Source organism: Aquarana catesbeiana, linkage group LG06 (assembly GCF_042186555.1).
Source record: "Aquarana catesbeiana isolate 2022-GZ linkage group LG06, ASM4218655v1, whole genome shotgun sequence".
Classification (NCBI taxonomy): domain Eukaryota; kingdom Metazoa; phylum Chordata; class Amphibia; order Anura; family Ranidae; genus Aquarana; species Aquarana catesbeiana.
Genome location: NC_133329.1, coordinates 64,087,599 through 64,102,975, shown reverse-complemented (window position 1 = coordinate 64,102,975; position 15,377 = coordinate 64,087,599). Strand labels below are relative to the sequence as shown.

At 41.4% G+C, this 15,377-nt stretch overlaps 1 protein-coding gene across 1 annotated transcript in view; it reads left to right on the top strand.

Annotated features, from left to right (window-relative positions):
• Positions 1-15,377, top strand: part of LOC141148558 (uncharacterized) — a gene marked incomplete in the record, with an annotated part of 670,733 nt that overhangs the window by 25,220 nt on the left and 630,136 nt on the right. The window contains 3 exon segments of the mRNA XM_073636111.1: positions 4,534-4,908; positions 7,224-7,526; positions 9,353-9,703. Of these exon segments, the coding sequence (XP_073492212.1) occupies positions 4,534-4,908; positions 7,224-7,526; positions 9,353-9,703 (1,029 nt within the window).

The window sequence follows — 15,377 nt, the reverse complement described above, 5'->3', positions numbered from 1 at the left end:
AACGTTGCAAAGCGCTGCGTAAACTGTTGGTGCTATATAAATCCTGTATAATAATAATAACTAAAATCTAGTTGAACCAATTTCCTTTAGAAGTCACCTAATTAGTAAATAGAGTCTGCCTGTGTGTAATTTAATCTCAGTATACATACAGCTGTTATGTGAAGCCCTCAGAGGTTTGTTAGAGAACCTTAGTGAACAAACAGAATCGTGAAGGCCAAGGAACACACCAAACAGATCAGGGATAAAGTTATAGAGAAGTTTAAAGCAGGGTTAGGTTATAAAAAAATATATCCCAAGCTTTGAACATCTCACGGAGCACTGTTCAATCCATCATCCGAAAATGGAAAGAGTATGGCACAACTGCAAACCAACCAAGACATGGCCGTCCACCTAAACTGACAGGCAAGGAGAGCAATAATCATAGAAGCAGACAAGAGGCCCATGGTAACACCACAGGACAACTATTAGTCGTGCTCTCCACAAATGTGGCCTTTATGGAAGAGTGGCAAAAAGAAAGCCATTGTTGAAAGAAAGCCATAAGAAGTCCTGTTTGCAGTTTGCGAGAAGCCATGTGGGGAACACAGCAAACATTTTGAAGAAGTTACTCTGATCAGATGAGACCAAAATTTTACTTTTTGGCCTACAAGCAAAACGCTATGTGTGGCGGAAAACTAACACTGCACATCGCCCTGAACACACCATCCCCACATGAAACATGGTGGTGGCAGCATCATGTTGCGAGGATGTTTTTCTTCAGCAGGGACAGGGAAGCTGGTCAGAGTTGATGGGAAGATGGATGGAGCCAAAAACAGGGCAATCTTAAAAGAAAACCTTAGTATGTAAAAAAAGCCGCGCTTTAGGACAGGCTTATGTGGCAAGGATCAGGTTGCTGCCTCCCTTACTCAGGGCACTCACAAAGGGGTGTCCTGCAGATTATACACAAGTTGTCAAAAAAAACAAAACGTGGGTTTATTTGGAGCTACCTGAAAAACCTGATTGCTACGCATATACAGGAAACCTAAATTGGTTTTTATATTTACTTCCTTACACACCAGGAAGACATATCCCCTCATAAATGTACAAGAGGGCAGGGTTACACTCATTAACTAGGAATAAGTGAATATAAGGCGTACTGATTACCCTATGCCCCCGGTATTTTTTAACCCCTGTACCAGGATATGTATGTATGCAAATTAGCTGGATTGGTATAGTAGAAATGGTGGACAGTCAGCTGCTTATCTAACCTACAGGCTATACCCTCCACTTGGGTGCAGCTAAAGTGGTAAGGTCGTAAAAATCATGTACTGCATGCTGGTCCATGAATAAAAAGTCCCATCAACCATACACATATAAGGGTCAAGTCTGAAATAGAAGTCAAAATTGCTGCTTCACAAATTATATATGGGGACTATATTCAGCATCTATTGCAACAGATCCCAGTGAAATGCAGTGGTCCCATAAATTTGTTATTGTGAACACATCAGGAGCTTCCAGGGGTGACTTCAGTGCATACAGAGTTGCCAGGTGACTTTTGTGCTCCCCCCTCAGATTCCCCACTCACCGACTCCCGGAACTCCTGCAGGGGGAATAAGCCAGGTCAGTTTTAGCTGCTTTAGATGGATCTCACTGCTCACTGTTGCTGGTGACAAAGACTTTGACTGCGACCTGGTTGGCGGAGGTGCGGCAATCCCTCATGCGTCAAAAAATACAAAAAGGGCTCCCATAGTGCATTAAAGTAAAAAACGTTTTATTTAAAACCAAAACTTTAAAAAACAAACAGTCCCAGAAGCGTGTGCATTCCCATCCACTGTTGCACTAAGATGGGATGCTAGCAGTTCCCGGTGACCAAACAAGTAAACTGATGCAAAAATCACTGTACTCAAGGCATGTACCAAGTGGGGGGAAGTGTCAGCCAGACGCTGCACCTGCGTTCCACCCACTAGTCTGCCCGGAGATGACGTAAAAGGCGTGATGCCGTCGTGCGTGCTTCGTCTCTTGACGTCCTCAGCGACGGTATCACGCCGCTGCACAATGTAAATATTTATAGGGAGAGCGTCCCTTTCTGTCCCGCCCCTTCTGAGTGTTTAGACCAATTGCGGGCATTCTGGGAGTCGGTGAGTGGGGAATCTGAGGGGGGAGCACAGAAGTCACCTGGCAACTCTGTATGCACTGAATTCACCCCTGGAAGCTCCTGATGTGTTCACAATAACAAATTTATGGGACCACTGCATTTCACTGGGATCTGTTGCAATAGATGCTGAATATAGTCCCCATATATAATTTGTGAAGCAGCAATTTTGACTTCTATTTTTCAGGTAGCGCCAAATAAACCCACGTTTTTTTTTTTTAAAAGAAAACCTGTTAGAGTCTGCAAAAGACTTGAGACTGGGGCGGAGGTTCACCTTCCAGCAGGGCAACGACCCTAAATATACAGCCAGAGCTACAATAGAATGGTTTCGATCAAAGCATATTCATGTGTTAGAATGGCCCAGTCAAAGTCCAGACCTAAATCTAATTGAGAATCTGTGGCAAGACTTAAAATCAGCTGTTCACAGACGCTCTCCATCCAATCTGACAGAGCTTGAGCTATTTTGCAAAGAAGAATGGGTAAAAATGTCACTCTCTAGATGTGCAAAGCTGGTAGAGACATCCCCAAAAAGACTTGCAGCTGTAATTGCAGAGAAAGGTGGTTCTACAAAGTATTGACTCTGGGGGGCTGAATACAAATGCACCCCACCCTTTTCACATATTTATTTGTAAAATATTTGGAAAACCATTTATCATTTTCCTTCCACTTCACAATTATGTGCCACTTTGTGTTGGTCTAACGCATAAAATCCCAATAAAATACATTTACGTTTTTGGCTGTAACGTGACAAAATGTGGAACATTTCAAGGGGTATGAATACTTTTTCAAGGCACTATATATGAGTATCTGTGACTTACTGCTTCCTCTCCTGCAACCGCAATTATTCCGTCTCTCCTGTGTCTTACAATGTCACCTACAGCTATATCATATAAATGCTAAAAGTCTGCCGCCTCTCACTGCATCGTTGAAAATATTTTGCTCATCCCCTAATAAACTAAAAACAAAGCCAACCATCCTTGACTGGTTCTTTTCTACTGTGTGGATTATGGAAAATTCCTGTTGCCCGGCTGTGCATGAGAGAGGAGACCCAAAAATCCAGTGGCCCCTAAGGGGGTACACTACATATGTAAAACCCTTCCATGGTTATAGTGTTAAAGAAGCAGCGCTAGCGACAATATGCCAAAATAGTTACTACCGCTGCTGTAAGGAAGTACTGATACTTGAAAAATAAAAAACAAAACATATACAGCGCTGATAGAGATTATATAACCACACCATAAATAAACTATATATAAAGTGCTTGGTGCAATATTACACATAGGATAATATTATATTGTGAGTGGAATACACAAATCAACTACTAATTGCCAATATAGCAAAGTGCAAAGTGCAAAAAGTACGCAATCGGTGCCACCCAATTGCTGAAAAAAGTATACAAATATATTATGTGCTGACAAAACTACAATAATACTAATAGATAGTCCTAAATACCACCAGCTGGGCTACTACAACAACCTCACTGAAAAGCAAACAGCAGCTCTTCACCCTGCGCTGTCAGTCAGTCCCCATAGATGTTACAAAGCGATGCCTCTAGTGTACAAATGGCTGATGTTCATAACAGATACTTGCAGATGTCGACCCAAAAAACAAAGAAAAAAGCAATATGGTGAAGTATTGCGGAGCTGAAAAGTCACTTGCGCATCAAAGCGCTACTCACAGAATCCTCGGTTGCAACAGGCATGTCAGAAAACTTCCGCAATCGCCGCTTACAGCGTGCGTTCCACGGAAACAGGAAGAAGCGTCACTCTTTAGACGTGAACTGGGTGTTTCGTCGACGCGTTTCGCCCCTCCCCCAGGGCGCAATACTTCACCATATTGCTTTTTCCTTTGTTTTTTGGGTCGACATCTGCAAGTATCTGTTATGAACATCAGCCATTTGTACACTAGAGGCATCGCTTTCTAACATCTATGGGGATTGACTGACAGCGCAGGGTGAAGAGCTGCTGTTTGCTTTCCAGTGAGGTTGTTGTCAAGAGCTCTGTGTAGTAGCCCAGCTGGTGGTATTTAGGACTATCTATTAGTATTATTGTAGTTTTGTCAGCACATAATATATTTTTTTACTTTTTTCAGCAATTGGGTGGCACCGATTGCGTACTTTTTGCACTTTGCACTTTGCTATATTGGCAATTAGTAGTTGATTTGTGTATTCCACTCACTATATAATATTATCCTATGTGTAATATTGCACCAAGCACTTTATATATAGTTTATTTATGGTGTGGTTATATAATCTCTATCAGCGCTGTATATGTTTTGTTTTTTACCTTCCATGGTTATGTTACAGGTCCATACCCCATGTCAACTGTAATAGGTCAGCTGTAGTAATGTTCTGTGCACTTTCCAAAGAGTATATACATAATTCACACTGATTACATTTCAAACAGGTTCTCAGAAGTTTTCAATGGGTGACATTGAGAGTCCTGTGTGGGTTGATGGTGCGAAGACCACGCTGTCCTGCAAAGCTTCAAACTGTACTAGGGATGCCCAAGTGACCTGGGTTATTCTGTGTAAGGATGGTACAAGACTTGAGGTCTCTGAGAATCCATCCACAGATATGGAGGAGGAAGAACCTTTAATGTCCAGGGAGTACGAAGTAACAAGGAACATTGTCAGTCACAAGAAAGGAAAACTCCATGATGTAACCACAAAGCTGACCTTCATTCCTTCTATATACAGACATCTGGGGACCACTGTGACCTGCAGGATTTCTGATAATAAAAAAGTGATGGAGAAAATCTATGATCCTAAGTCCATTTTAGGTAAATACAACTTTTTATCATAATACAAAATTTTATATCACAGCTAACCTCTACCACCCGCCACCTATATACTGTGATATGTAATTGCTCCCAGACCCTGCACCCATATTCTGGAGGTCTCTTTATCTTCTAGTCTGTGGTGGCAGAATCCCCAGTCTTTAGTCTATATACATAAGAACATTCTGTACTGTCATTATGCAAACAATTTGATTTAAGTCTAATTGTGGAAAATGAAGGCTAGACAGTTAAAGTGTATCTAAAGCCAAATCTTTTATAAGTTTAGTATAGATTGTGGAAAATCATCTTAGATCATTTGTCAGGTTTTTATTGCGGTCTGTGTTACCACTGGGGTAATTCACTCATTGTGACCATTGTCAGTGGAAATATCCAAAATTTTGAGTTGGAGAATAAAATATTTATTAAATAAATAATTGGGGGCACTTGTTGGAGTGACAACTTAGTGGGAACTTCCTCATGCTTTGGAGAGATTTCCTCTTATGTCCCGTTGTGTCCACAGAACCTGAAGTGAAGGGAAAATTTCCAAATAGATGAAAAAATAAAATGACAGGGGTTTTAACCCTTTCATACTCTATTCAAAATTGAAAAAAAAAAGTTTTGACTTTAGATATACTTTAATATTTGATATTTGGGTATCTTTGCAATTGCTGTGGATCAATAAAGAAAAATCCCAATAAGTATCTTGAGAAAAAAAAATTCAGTATCTAATCGAAGAAAAATGGACTTTATGATATTATCAATGTACTGTCTTCCATGTAGCTTCATATATGTTTATTTCATTGAAATCCTCAATTCTTTAGATGCAGTAAAGAAATACAGAAATAAAGCTCTACCTGAGTCTTCCAAAACACCAAATACTGACATTGCAATTACAGTATTTAAAGGAAATTGCTATATTATGGACAGAACTCTCATAATATAATTCAATTACAGTTTTGTGACATCAGTGATGGCCTTGGAGGCTTGATTTTTTTTTTAATTACATTTACATTTTTGCTTGCATTCTTGTCTGTTTTTTTTTCTCTTTGAATTCCTTCCTTTAATATTTGAATAATAAATACCTTCCCTCATCACCTTCACCAAGTCATATAATTTTGGTTTAACCACTAGTCGACCAACGCACAACGATGTACGTTGGCACAATGGCACGGCTGGGAAAAATGGGCGTACAGGTACATCCCCTTTAAATCGCCGCATTGTGGGCGCATGCATGCCCACCACGTACTCCGTGACCGTTCCCGTGGGTTCTGCTGACTCGATGTCCGCTGAGGTCCCACGATCGTGTCACGGAATGGAAGAATGGGGAGATGCCTTTGTAAACAAGGCATTTCCTGTTCTGCCTAGTGACATGACAGGGATCTACTGCTCCCTGTGATTAGATTAGAAAACCTACCTAGGACACACTTAACCCCTTGATCACCCCCTAGTGTTTAACCCCTTCCCTGTCAGTGTAATTTACACAGTAATCAGTGCATTTTTATAGCACTGATCGCTGTTTAAATGACAATGGTCCCAAAATGGTGTCAAAAGTGTCCGATGTGTCCGCCATAATGTCGCAAGATAAAAATCGCAGATCGCCGCCATTACTAATAAAAAAATAATAATAAAAATGCTATAAATCTATCCCCTATTTTGTAGACGCTATAACTTTTGCGCAAACCAATCAATATATGCTTATTGCGATTTTTATTTTTTTTTACCAAAAATATGTAGAAGAATACATATCAGCCTAAACTGAGAAAGAAATTTTTTTTTATGGATTTTTTGGGGATATTTATTATAGCAAAAAGTAAAAAATATTGCTTTTTGTTGTCGATCTTATATTTGTTTATAGCGCAAAAAATAAAAAACGCAGAGGTGATCATATACCACCAAAAGAAAGCTCTATTTGTGGGAAAAAAAGGACGTCAATTTTGTTTGGGTGCAACGTCGCACGACCGCGCAATTGTCAGGTAAAGTGAGGCAGTGCCGTATCGCAAAAAGTGCTCTGGTCAGGAAGGGGGTAAATCCTTCTGGGGCTGAAGTGGTTAAAATAATGGAACAGAGGAAGTATCCTATAATCTTTACCACATCTGGTGCAGATGTATTTTTAATATGAAAGCTGCAATAGGTAAAAACTGGCTGGGAACTGTGCCCAGTTCTATGGTTCATTACTCATTTGAACACTAGATATTGATCATTTTGAAAATTGGTTCTCCTGGGCAGTAATCTTCCCTACACCCTGTCCTGGAGGTTTTACAAGTGTTGCTTCTTTTTGTCATCTTGAGTTGAACTAAACGCATTACTTTGTTCTACAGCCAAACCCAAGTTCAATGAGCCGGTAAAGTCAACGCTTTCTCCCCGGGGAGAAGTAGAGCTGTCAGCTACCTTGCAAAGTTTTTATCCAGAAAAGATGGAGATCAGCTGGACCTCTAAAAATGCAAAATCTCAAGAAAAGATCCAATCCAAGGAAAATATGAGCAATTATGGCAACACATTTAATCTGGGGAGTAAATGTACAGTTCGTGGGGAGTTATTCAAAGATCCTGAATTTAAAGTCATGGTGACATGGAGACATGAATCTATGGAGGGCCCAGAATTCCGGGAACTGTCTGTAAGAGGTAAGGAATTAGGGCAAGGAATATCAGAGCTACCACCTTCTTATTACCGTATAGCCACATGTTTTCCTGGGATGCTTTCCTGTTAGCTGTGTTTTAGAGAATAATTCCAGGTATGGTATATTATATATATATGCATAGTTACATTGGACTAGTTTGGACCACTGTAAATATGTATATTCCATACCTTGTCAATGCCCCTGGATGGTGGAAATCACTGTAGTAGACACCACTGCTTCCGTGATCTCTACTCATTTCCAGGTCACATGCTGAATGGTTGCCCTACTGCATTGTAAACAACAGGAGGTCAACCGCTCGACATGAGGGCCATTCAGAGAATGCTTTGCATTTCCTGAAAGAACACAAAGCCTTCTCTGATTGGATGAGGTGGAGAGGCAGGCTGGCAATGTCAAGCTCTCTACCTCATCCAATCAAAGAATGCTTTACTTTCAGTCAGACCTTTTATTCAGGTCGACCTCCTGTGTTCAAAATGCATCAGGCCAGCCACTCATAATGGAACATAGAAGCAAGTGAAGGTCACTTGAGTAGCGGTGTCTACTTTAGTGATTTCCAGCTTCCAGGGGCATTGGTCAGGTATGGTATTTACTGTACATACGTACAGTAGTTACACTGATCCAAGCTGGACCAATATAACTATGTATAAAATATCTATCGCTGGAATTCTTCTTCAACATATATTTAAAACATTTTTGTTGGTCAAATATCTGTGTTAGAATGTTAATTTCCGTTGAAAATTGTAGATTGTTCTTATACCACAATTTTAATGATGTTATTCAATAAATAATATTTTGTATACTAGGCCATGTTTGAATTGCCTTTAAAATCCCTAAATGAGGATATGTTCTAAATCTAAATTTGGTACTCCTTTTGAAGACCCTGTCATTACGGTATGTCCATTCAAGGGCAAGTGACATTGTCTGTGAAAAGCTCTTAGACCCCTTTCACACTGGGGTATTTTTCAGGTGCTTTTGGGCTAAAGATAGCGCCTGTTAAAGCGCCTGAAAAACGCCTCCCCTGCATCCCAAGTGTGAGAGCCCAAGTGCTTTCACACTGGGGTGGGGCACTTGTAGGACAATAGAAAAAGTCCTGCAAGCAGCATCTTTCGGGCAGTGGAGGAGCGGGTGAAATCAATGGGCAGCACTGCCAAAGCACCTACAAAGCGCTTCAGCATCGACGCTTTACGGCCCAAAAGCGCCGCTATTACAGCGGTAAAGCGCCACTAATATTAGTGGCGCTATACAGCTAATGCCCCCGCCCCAGTGTGAACGTGCCCTTAAAGTAAGGAAGCGCCTAATAAATGTACGTCTATAACATAATAAATATCATGAACAAATTAACCAGCAATTCACACATAATAACGAAATAATTATGATAATTCAAATATGTATATATCCTCAATAGACAAAAACATGTAATACAATAACTTCAAAAAACACAAGTACAGTAATGTAAATACAAGGAAAACACTATTGATATACCGCTAATTATCTTTATATATTAATAATTAAAACATATGCACTCAGATGTACTAAGTTTGAATGGGCAATATGAAAACATATCCATGGACGTAGTGAAGGTACAAGAACCCAACAGTCTGCACGAAAAAGAACCCAGCCTGACTGTTTATGTTGTAATAAACTGGTAAGTGTGAATGAGTTGTGTAAAAAACTTAAAGAATTTCAAATTGTATCCCAATATACTCTGCCAAGAAATATAAAAGAAAGACTGTGATAGGTTGGTAGGGCTTCACAGACAATTTTCTTTTCATGAATTCTTCTGATGTGTCTCCACTTTATTCCCATTAATAGATCTTCCCTGGCACCCAAAGCTTCAGGCCACCCCCATAGAGAGTGTCTTCCAAGGTGACGAGGTTCTCTTACGGTGCCGGGTGTCAGACTACTTCCCGGACGCTCTGGTTGTGAAATGGTTTGAGAAGAAGACGGGCCGTCAGGAATTAGTGGAAATCACCAGTTCTGAAAAATACAATATTCCAGAAATCTCATCATACAGGACAGAGAACGGAACCTTTTCTTCTACAGCAGATTTATCCTACAAGAGGTCTGATCTGTCAGAGAAGGGAATTGAATTTATCTGTAGAGTGGAACATCCCAGTCTTGGTACACCCCTCCAAAGCACTATTTTACAATATAAAGACGCAGGTAACTTTAATAATAAGGCTTACCTGTAGGTAAAATGAATATCTCCTAAACGTGCATGGGATGCATACTAGCACATTATGCAGTTGCCTTACAGGTATTTATTTATTTATTTATTTTTAATCAGCTGCGGTTTAATACCACTTTAAGGCCTAAGTGTAGTCTAAATAAAAGACATAAAAATCAACACAGGGGGCATGACTTACTATTAAGGTACTGTGTCCCTTGTGCTGCTGGGTTCTGGTTTCCTTGAGATCCTTCTCTGGCAATGCCCTCCCACCCAGTATTGTATTTAGGTTTTCTACTGCCCTAGGCCTGACTAAACTCGTGCACCCCCTCATTTAAATATGACCCACTCCTTCCTGTCAAGGCCACACCCCTTGCTGTTTAAGACCTGCCCTGAAATTTTCAAGTGGTGACACTAGTTCTGAGGGCCTGGGGGGGGCCAATGTATTCCCTTAATTTGCATAGATTTCCTCTCACTTCCTGTATGGCTATGGGGCAGAAAGTGAAGGGAAATCGCTGCAATGGGACAGGGATGATAAAAAATAAACTGACAGGAGTTATAACCCTTACTCTTTCCAAAATGAAAAAAAAAAGTGTTGCCTATAGTTCTACTTTAAGAACAAATTTCTGATAATTTTATGGAGAGGACTAAGAAGATATAACCATGCCAATGGTGCAGCAGAAAACATATAGCACGGTGAGGAAGGTTTGTGGTCCAGGATGATAGGACTGTCAAAATTAGAAGCGGTGCCCCCCCATAGTTGCGGAATGCCAGCTGCCTGCATACCGGAAGCAGTGTGGCCACTTTATGGGAGTGCTGGATTAATTTGCCTCTCAGCTCAGTCCGCCCCATAAGACTGGTGCTACACTAACAGTGTAGCGCAAGCCGGCGGGGACCATTTCCCTGCTGCCCCCTGCAAAGTGCTGCCCTAGGCCTTGTCGGCCTAGGCCAGGATACAGCGTTGCTCCCACCCCCATCACCCCAATCTTCCGGTGGGAGCTCTCAGGGAGTTGTCAGTTGCACTCATCAAGAGAGCCTGACCATTTTCGCCCCTTCCACCCTCCTCCATTCATAGAAGTCTGTACTACAGCCTCTATGAAATAAAACATGATCTATAAATAGAGGATAGGCAAATGATTGAAAGGTTCGTCTCCTCCATTCAGAGATCACATTTCATTCATAGAAGCTGAATGTCCGCTTTTATGAATGGAGAACCTGAGCAGATATGACAGGCATAGCTGGGAATTCTTTCAGAGTGCAAATGACAGGTCCCCTTTAGCTCATATTCCAGGCCAAGAGAACCTCCGACAACTTCTGTCTAGGAGAGCAGAAGATTATACACACCTTGCTGGTGAGGCTGTCTGATGTTTTGGCTGCTGTTTACCATCCGGTGTACATAGAGGCTTCTGGTGAGAGACTCTTGGACATCCTTCCAGTGGATCTTGGAATCCAAACAAGCGCTTTGTGACCCCCCTGAGTAAGGGTGGTCGATGGCTTTCTGGTAAGCCTTTTATCTTAACTCTGGTGATGGGTGACACGCTGCCAAACATCTGACCAATGCTGTCCACTCTTTGTGGGTTCTCCTCCACTGAATACTAGTGGGATCTCCTTCACTGAACATTAGTCTACAAAAACTTTTCCTTTTCTTTTTTTATTGGATTTTTATACTTGTATATCAATCGCATGAACTTGGTCATTCTATATTGCACAATTTGCACATTTGTTTATTGCACGTTTGAATATTATAGGATGTAATATGCTATATTGTATTATGTTAGCTGTTGGTTGCTTTTACTAATTTCACTATTATATAATGTTGCATATTAGTTACAGTGATATTGCATATTGATCATTGCACATTGCACTTTATTGATCACATGCTTGTAGTCATCTATGTTTTCAGTTTAATTTAGCGCTGCACAGTATATTTTGCACTACTTTTCTGTGCCCAATATCTGGTGTTCAGCTGCTAATTCTTTAACACAGATATATAAATATTTATATACAGAACCATCCAAAACATGGGAAATGTACTACTTTGCTTTTGTTTACTTTCCTAATTACTTTATTTTCTATAAGTATTGACAAATATAACTACTATATTTTATGCAGAGGATCTCTTAAAGCTGAACTACTGGCAAGCAGCTGATTACACAATAAGATGGGCTCAGGCGTGTTCGCAATGCCACGTGCCCGCCAGGAACCTGACACTGCGCAGCGCTAATCACAGGCAGTGAGACATTTCCCGATCAGCAGCTGCACAGATCAGGAAATGTCTCACTGCCTGTAATTAGCGCTGTGCAGCATCAGGTTCCTGGCGGGCTCGGGCATGTGGGGTTGCGAACACGCCTGAGCCCATTCTTATTACACAGTGGAAATAACACATGCATATGCGTTTCTACTTACAAACAGATTTGTAATTCTTTTAAATTGACTCCCCCTATCAGACAGCATAACCAGGTCCCCGACCTCACTTTGCTCCACACCAGTTAGACCCCTTTCACACTGGGGCATTTTGCAGACGCTATAGTGTTAAAAATAGCGCCTGCAAAGCGCCCTGAAAAAGCGGCTCCATCTACTCCAGTGTGAAAGCCTGAGGGCTTTCACACTGGAGCGGTGCGCTGGCAGAGCGTCGGTGAAGGTGCGGTAATCTCACCGCTCCTCCCCATTGAAATCAATGGGGCAGCGCTGCTATACCGCCGGCAAAATGCCGCTGCGGCGGAGTTTTGTGGGCAGATTTAACCCCTTTTGGGTCGCTAGCGGGGGATTAAAACCGCCCAGCTAGCGGCCGAATAGCTCCGCTAAAATGACGGTAAAGCAGCGCTAAAAAACAGAGCCGATTTACCGCCGACACCTGGGGCGGCACAGTGTGAAAGGGGTCTTACAGTAAAGCAATGTAGCTTGGTCAAGAACCTTCCACAGCCTACAGTGCCTTGAAAAAGTATTTATACCCCTTGAAATGTTCCACATTTTACAGTGTTACAACCAAAAACATAAATGTATTTTAGTGGGATTTACAAATAAATATCTGAAAGTGTGGCATGCATTCAGCCCCCTTTACTCTGATACCCCTAACTAAAATCTAATGGTATCAATTGCCTTCAGAATTCACCTAATTAGTAAATAGAGTCCACCTGTGTGTAATTTAATCTCAGTATAAAATACAGCTGTTCTGTGAAGCCCTCAGAGGTTTGTTAGAGAACCCCAGTGAACAAACAGCATCATGAAGGCCGAGAAACACATCAGACAGGTCAGGGATAAAGTTGTGGAGAAGTTTAACCACTTACAGACCGGGAGATTTTCCCCCTTAAGGACCAGGCCATTTTCTGCGATACGGTACTGCGTTGCTTTAATTGACAATTGCGCGGTCGTGCGACGTTGTAACCAAACAAAATTGACGTCCTTTTTTTCCCACAAATAGAGCTTTCTTTTGGAGGTATTTGATCACCTCTGCGGTTTTTGTTTTTTGCACTACAAACAAAAAAAGAGCGACAATTTTGAAAAAAAAGCAATATTTTTTACTTTTTGCTATAATAAATATCCAAAAAAAAAATTAAATTCTTAATTTTAGGCCAATATGTATTCTTCTACATATTTTTGTCAATAAGCGTATATTGTTCTTTCTATATCTACTTTCTGTGCCTTCATATCGGGGTTATAGTGTTCAGCAGCAGGATTCCTTTCACGGTCTTTAGTTGATATTTATATATATTAACACTTTTTCACGTATTGTATATGCACCCAGCACAAATCTCTTTTTTTTATATTTTGTGTTAATAAGCGTATATTGATTGGTTTGCGCAAAAGTTATAGCGTCTACAAAATAGGGGATAGATTTATGGCATTTTTATTATGTTTTTTTACTAGTAATGGCAGCGATCTGCGATTTTTAGCGGGACTGCAACATTGCAGCAGACAGATCAGGCACTTTTGACACTTTTTTGGGACCAGTGACATTTATAGATCGATCAGTGCTATAAAAATTCACTGATTACTGTGTAAATGTCACTGGCAGGGAAGGGGTTAACACTAGGGGGGCGATCAAGGGATTAAATGTGTTCCCTGGGAGGTGTTTCTAACTTTGGGGGGATGGGGCTGACTGCAGGAGGAGAGAGATTGCTGTTCCTAATCACTAGGAACAGTAGATCTCTCTCGCCTCCCCTGTCAGAATGGGGATCTGTCTGTTTACATTGACAGATCCCCGTTCTGGCTCTCTTTTTTGTGATTGCGGGTGGCCGGTGGACATCGCGGCCGCCGACCATGAGCATTGGGTCCCCTGTGCACGCCTGCTATGGCTCTTAAAGGAGCCGACGTACAGCTACAGCAATTTGTGGGAACGTGCTGACCTGCAGAAGTATAATGACAGCAGCTGGTCGGCAAGTGTTTAAAGCAGGGTTAGGGTATAAAAATATATCCCAAGCTTTGAACATCTCACAGAGCACTGTTCAATCAATCATCTGAAAATGGAAAGAGTATGGCACCACTGCAAACCTACCAAGACATGGCCGTCCACCTAAACTGACAGGCCGGGCAAGGAGAGCATTAAAGAAAGGCAGCCGAGAGGCCCATGGTAACTCTGGAGGAGCTGCAGAGATCCACAGCTCAGGTGGGAGAATCAGTCCACAGGACAACTATTGGTTGTGCACTCCACAAATCTGGCCTTTATGGAAGAGTGGCAAGAAGAAAGTCATAAAAAGCCCCATTTGCAGTTTGCGAGAAGCCATGTGGGGGGGCACAGCAAACATGTGAAAGAAGGTGCCCTGGTCAGATGAGACCAAAATTAAACTTTTTGGCCTAAAAGCAAAACAATATGTGCAGTGGAAAACTAACACTGCACATCACCCTGAACACACAATCCCCACTGTGAAACATGGTGGTGGCAGTATCATGTTGTGGGGATGCTTTTCTTCAGAAGGGACAGGGAAGCTGGTCAGAGTTGATGGGAAGATGGATGGGGCCAAATACAGGGCAATCTTAGAAGAAACCTGTCAGAGTCTGCAAAAGACTTGAGACTGGGGCGGAAATTCACCTTCCAGCAGGACAACGACCCTAAACATACAGCCAGAGCTACAATGGAATGGTTTAGATCAAAGCATATTCATGTGTTAAGGAAAGAAAATATACAGCACCTAGGATATTGATGGAAAAATGGAGGGGGAATGTGGGTATAACAGACATTTGCCACTCAAATTTTTGGTAGTATACCAAAAATAAGTGCTAGAAAAAAAAATTACCGCGGCGCTGGTCTCAAAAAATTATTCAGTCTGGATAGTATTAGTGAAATACATACATAAACCAAAATATAATAATATCTAGTGAATATGTGCAATAGTATGCAACTATAATAATGCACAAATATATACCGTATATACTTGAGTATAAGTCGTTCCGAGTATAAGTCGAGGCCCTAATTTACCACAAAAAAAATGGGAAAAACTTATTGACCCGAGTATAAGACGAGGGTGAGAAATGCACAGCTACTGTAAGTGGAAAAGAGGGTCGACAATGCCCATTTGCAGCATCACTGTGCCCATTTGCAGCCATAGGTCCCCTGAACTTCAAACTCAGTAGTTAAGGGTTCCTAGATGCCCCCTAGCTGCAGCCAAAATTTGGGGTCTCTGAACCCAAAGGGTCCCGAAATGACATTGCTGCAGATGGACACAGTTGACC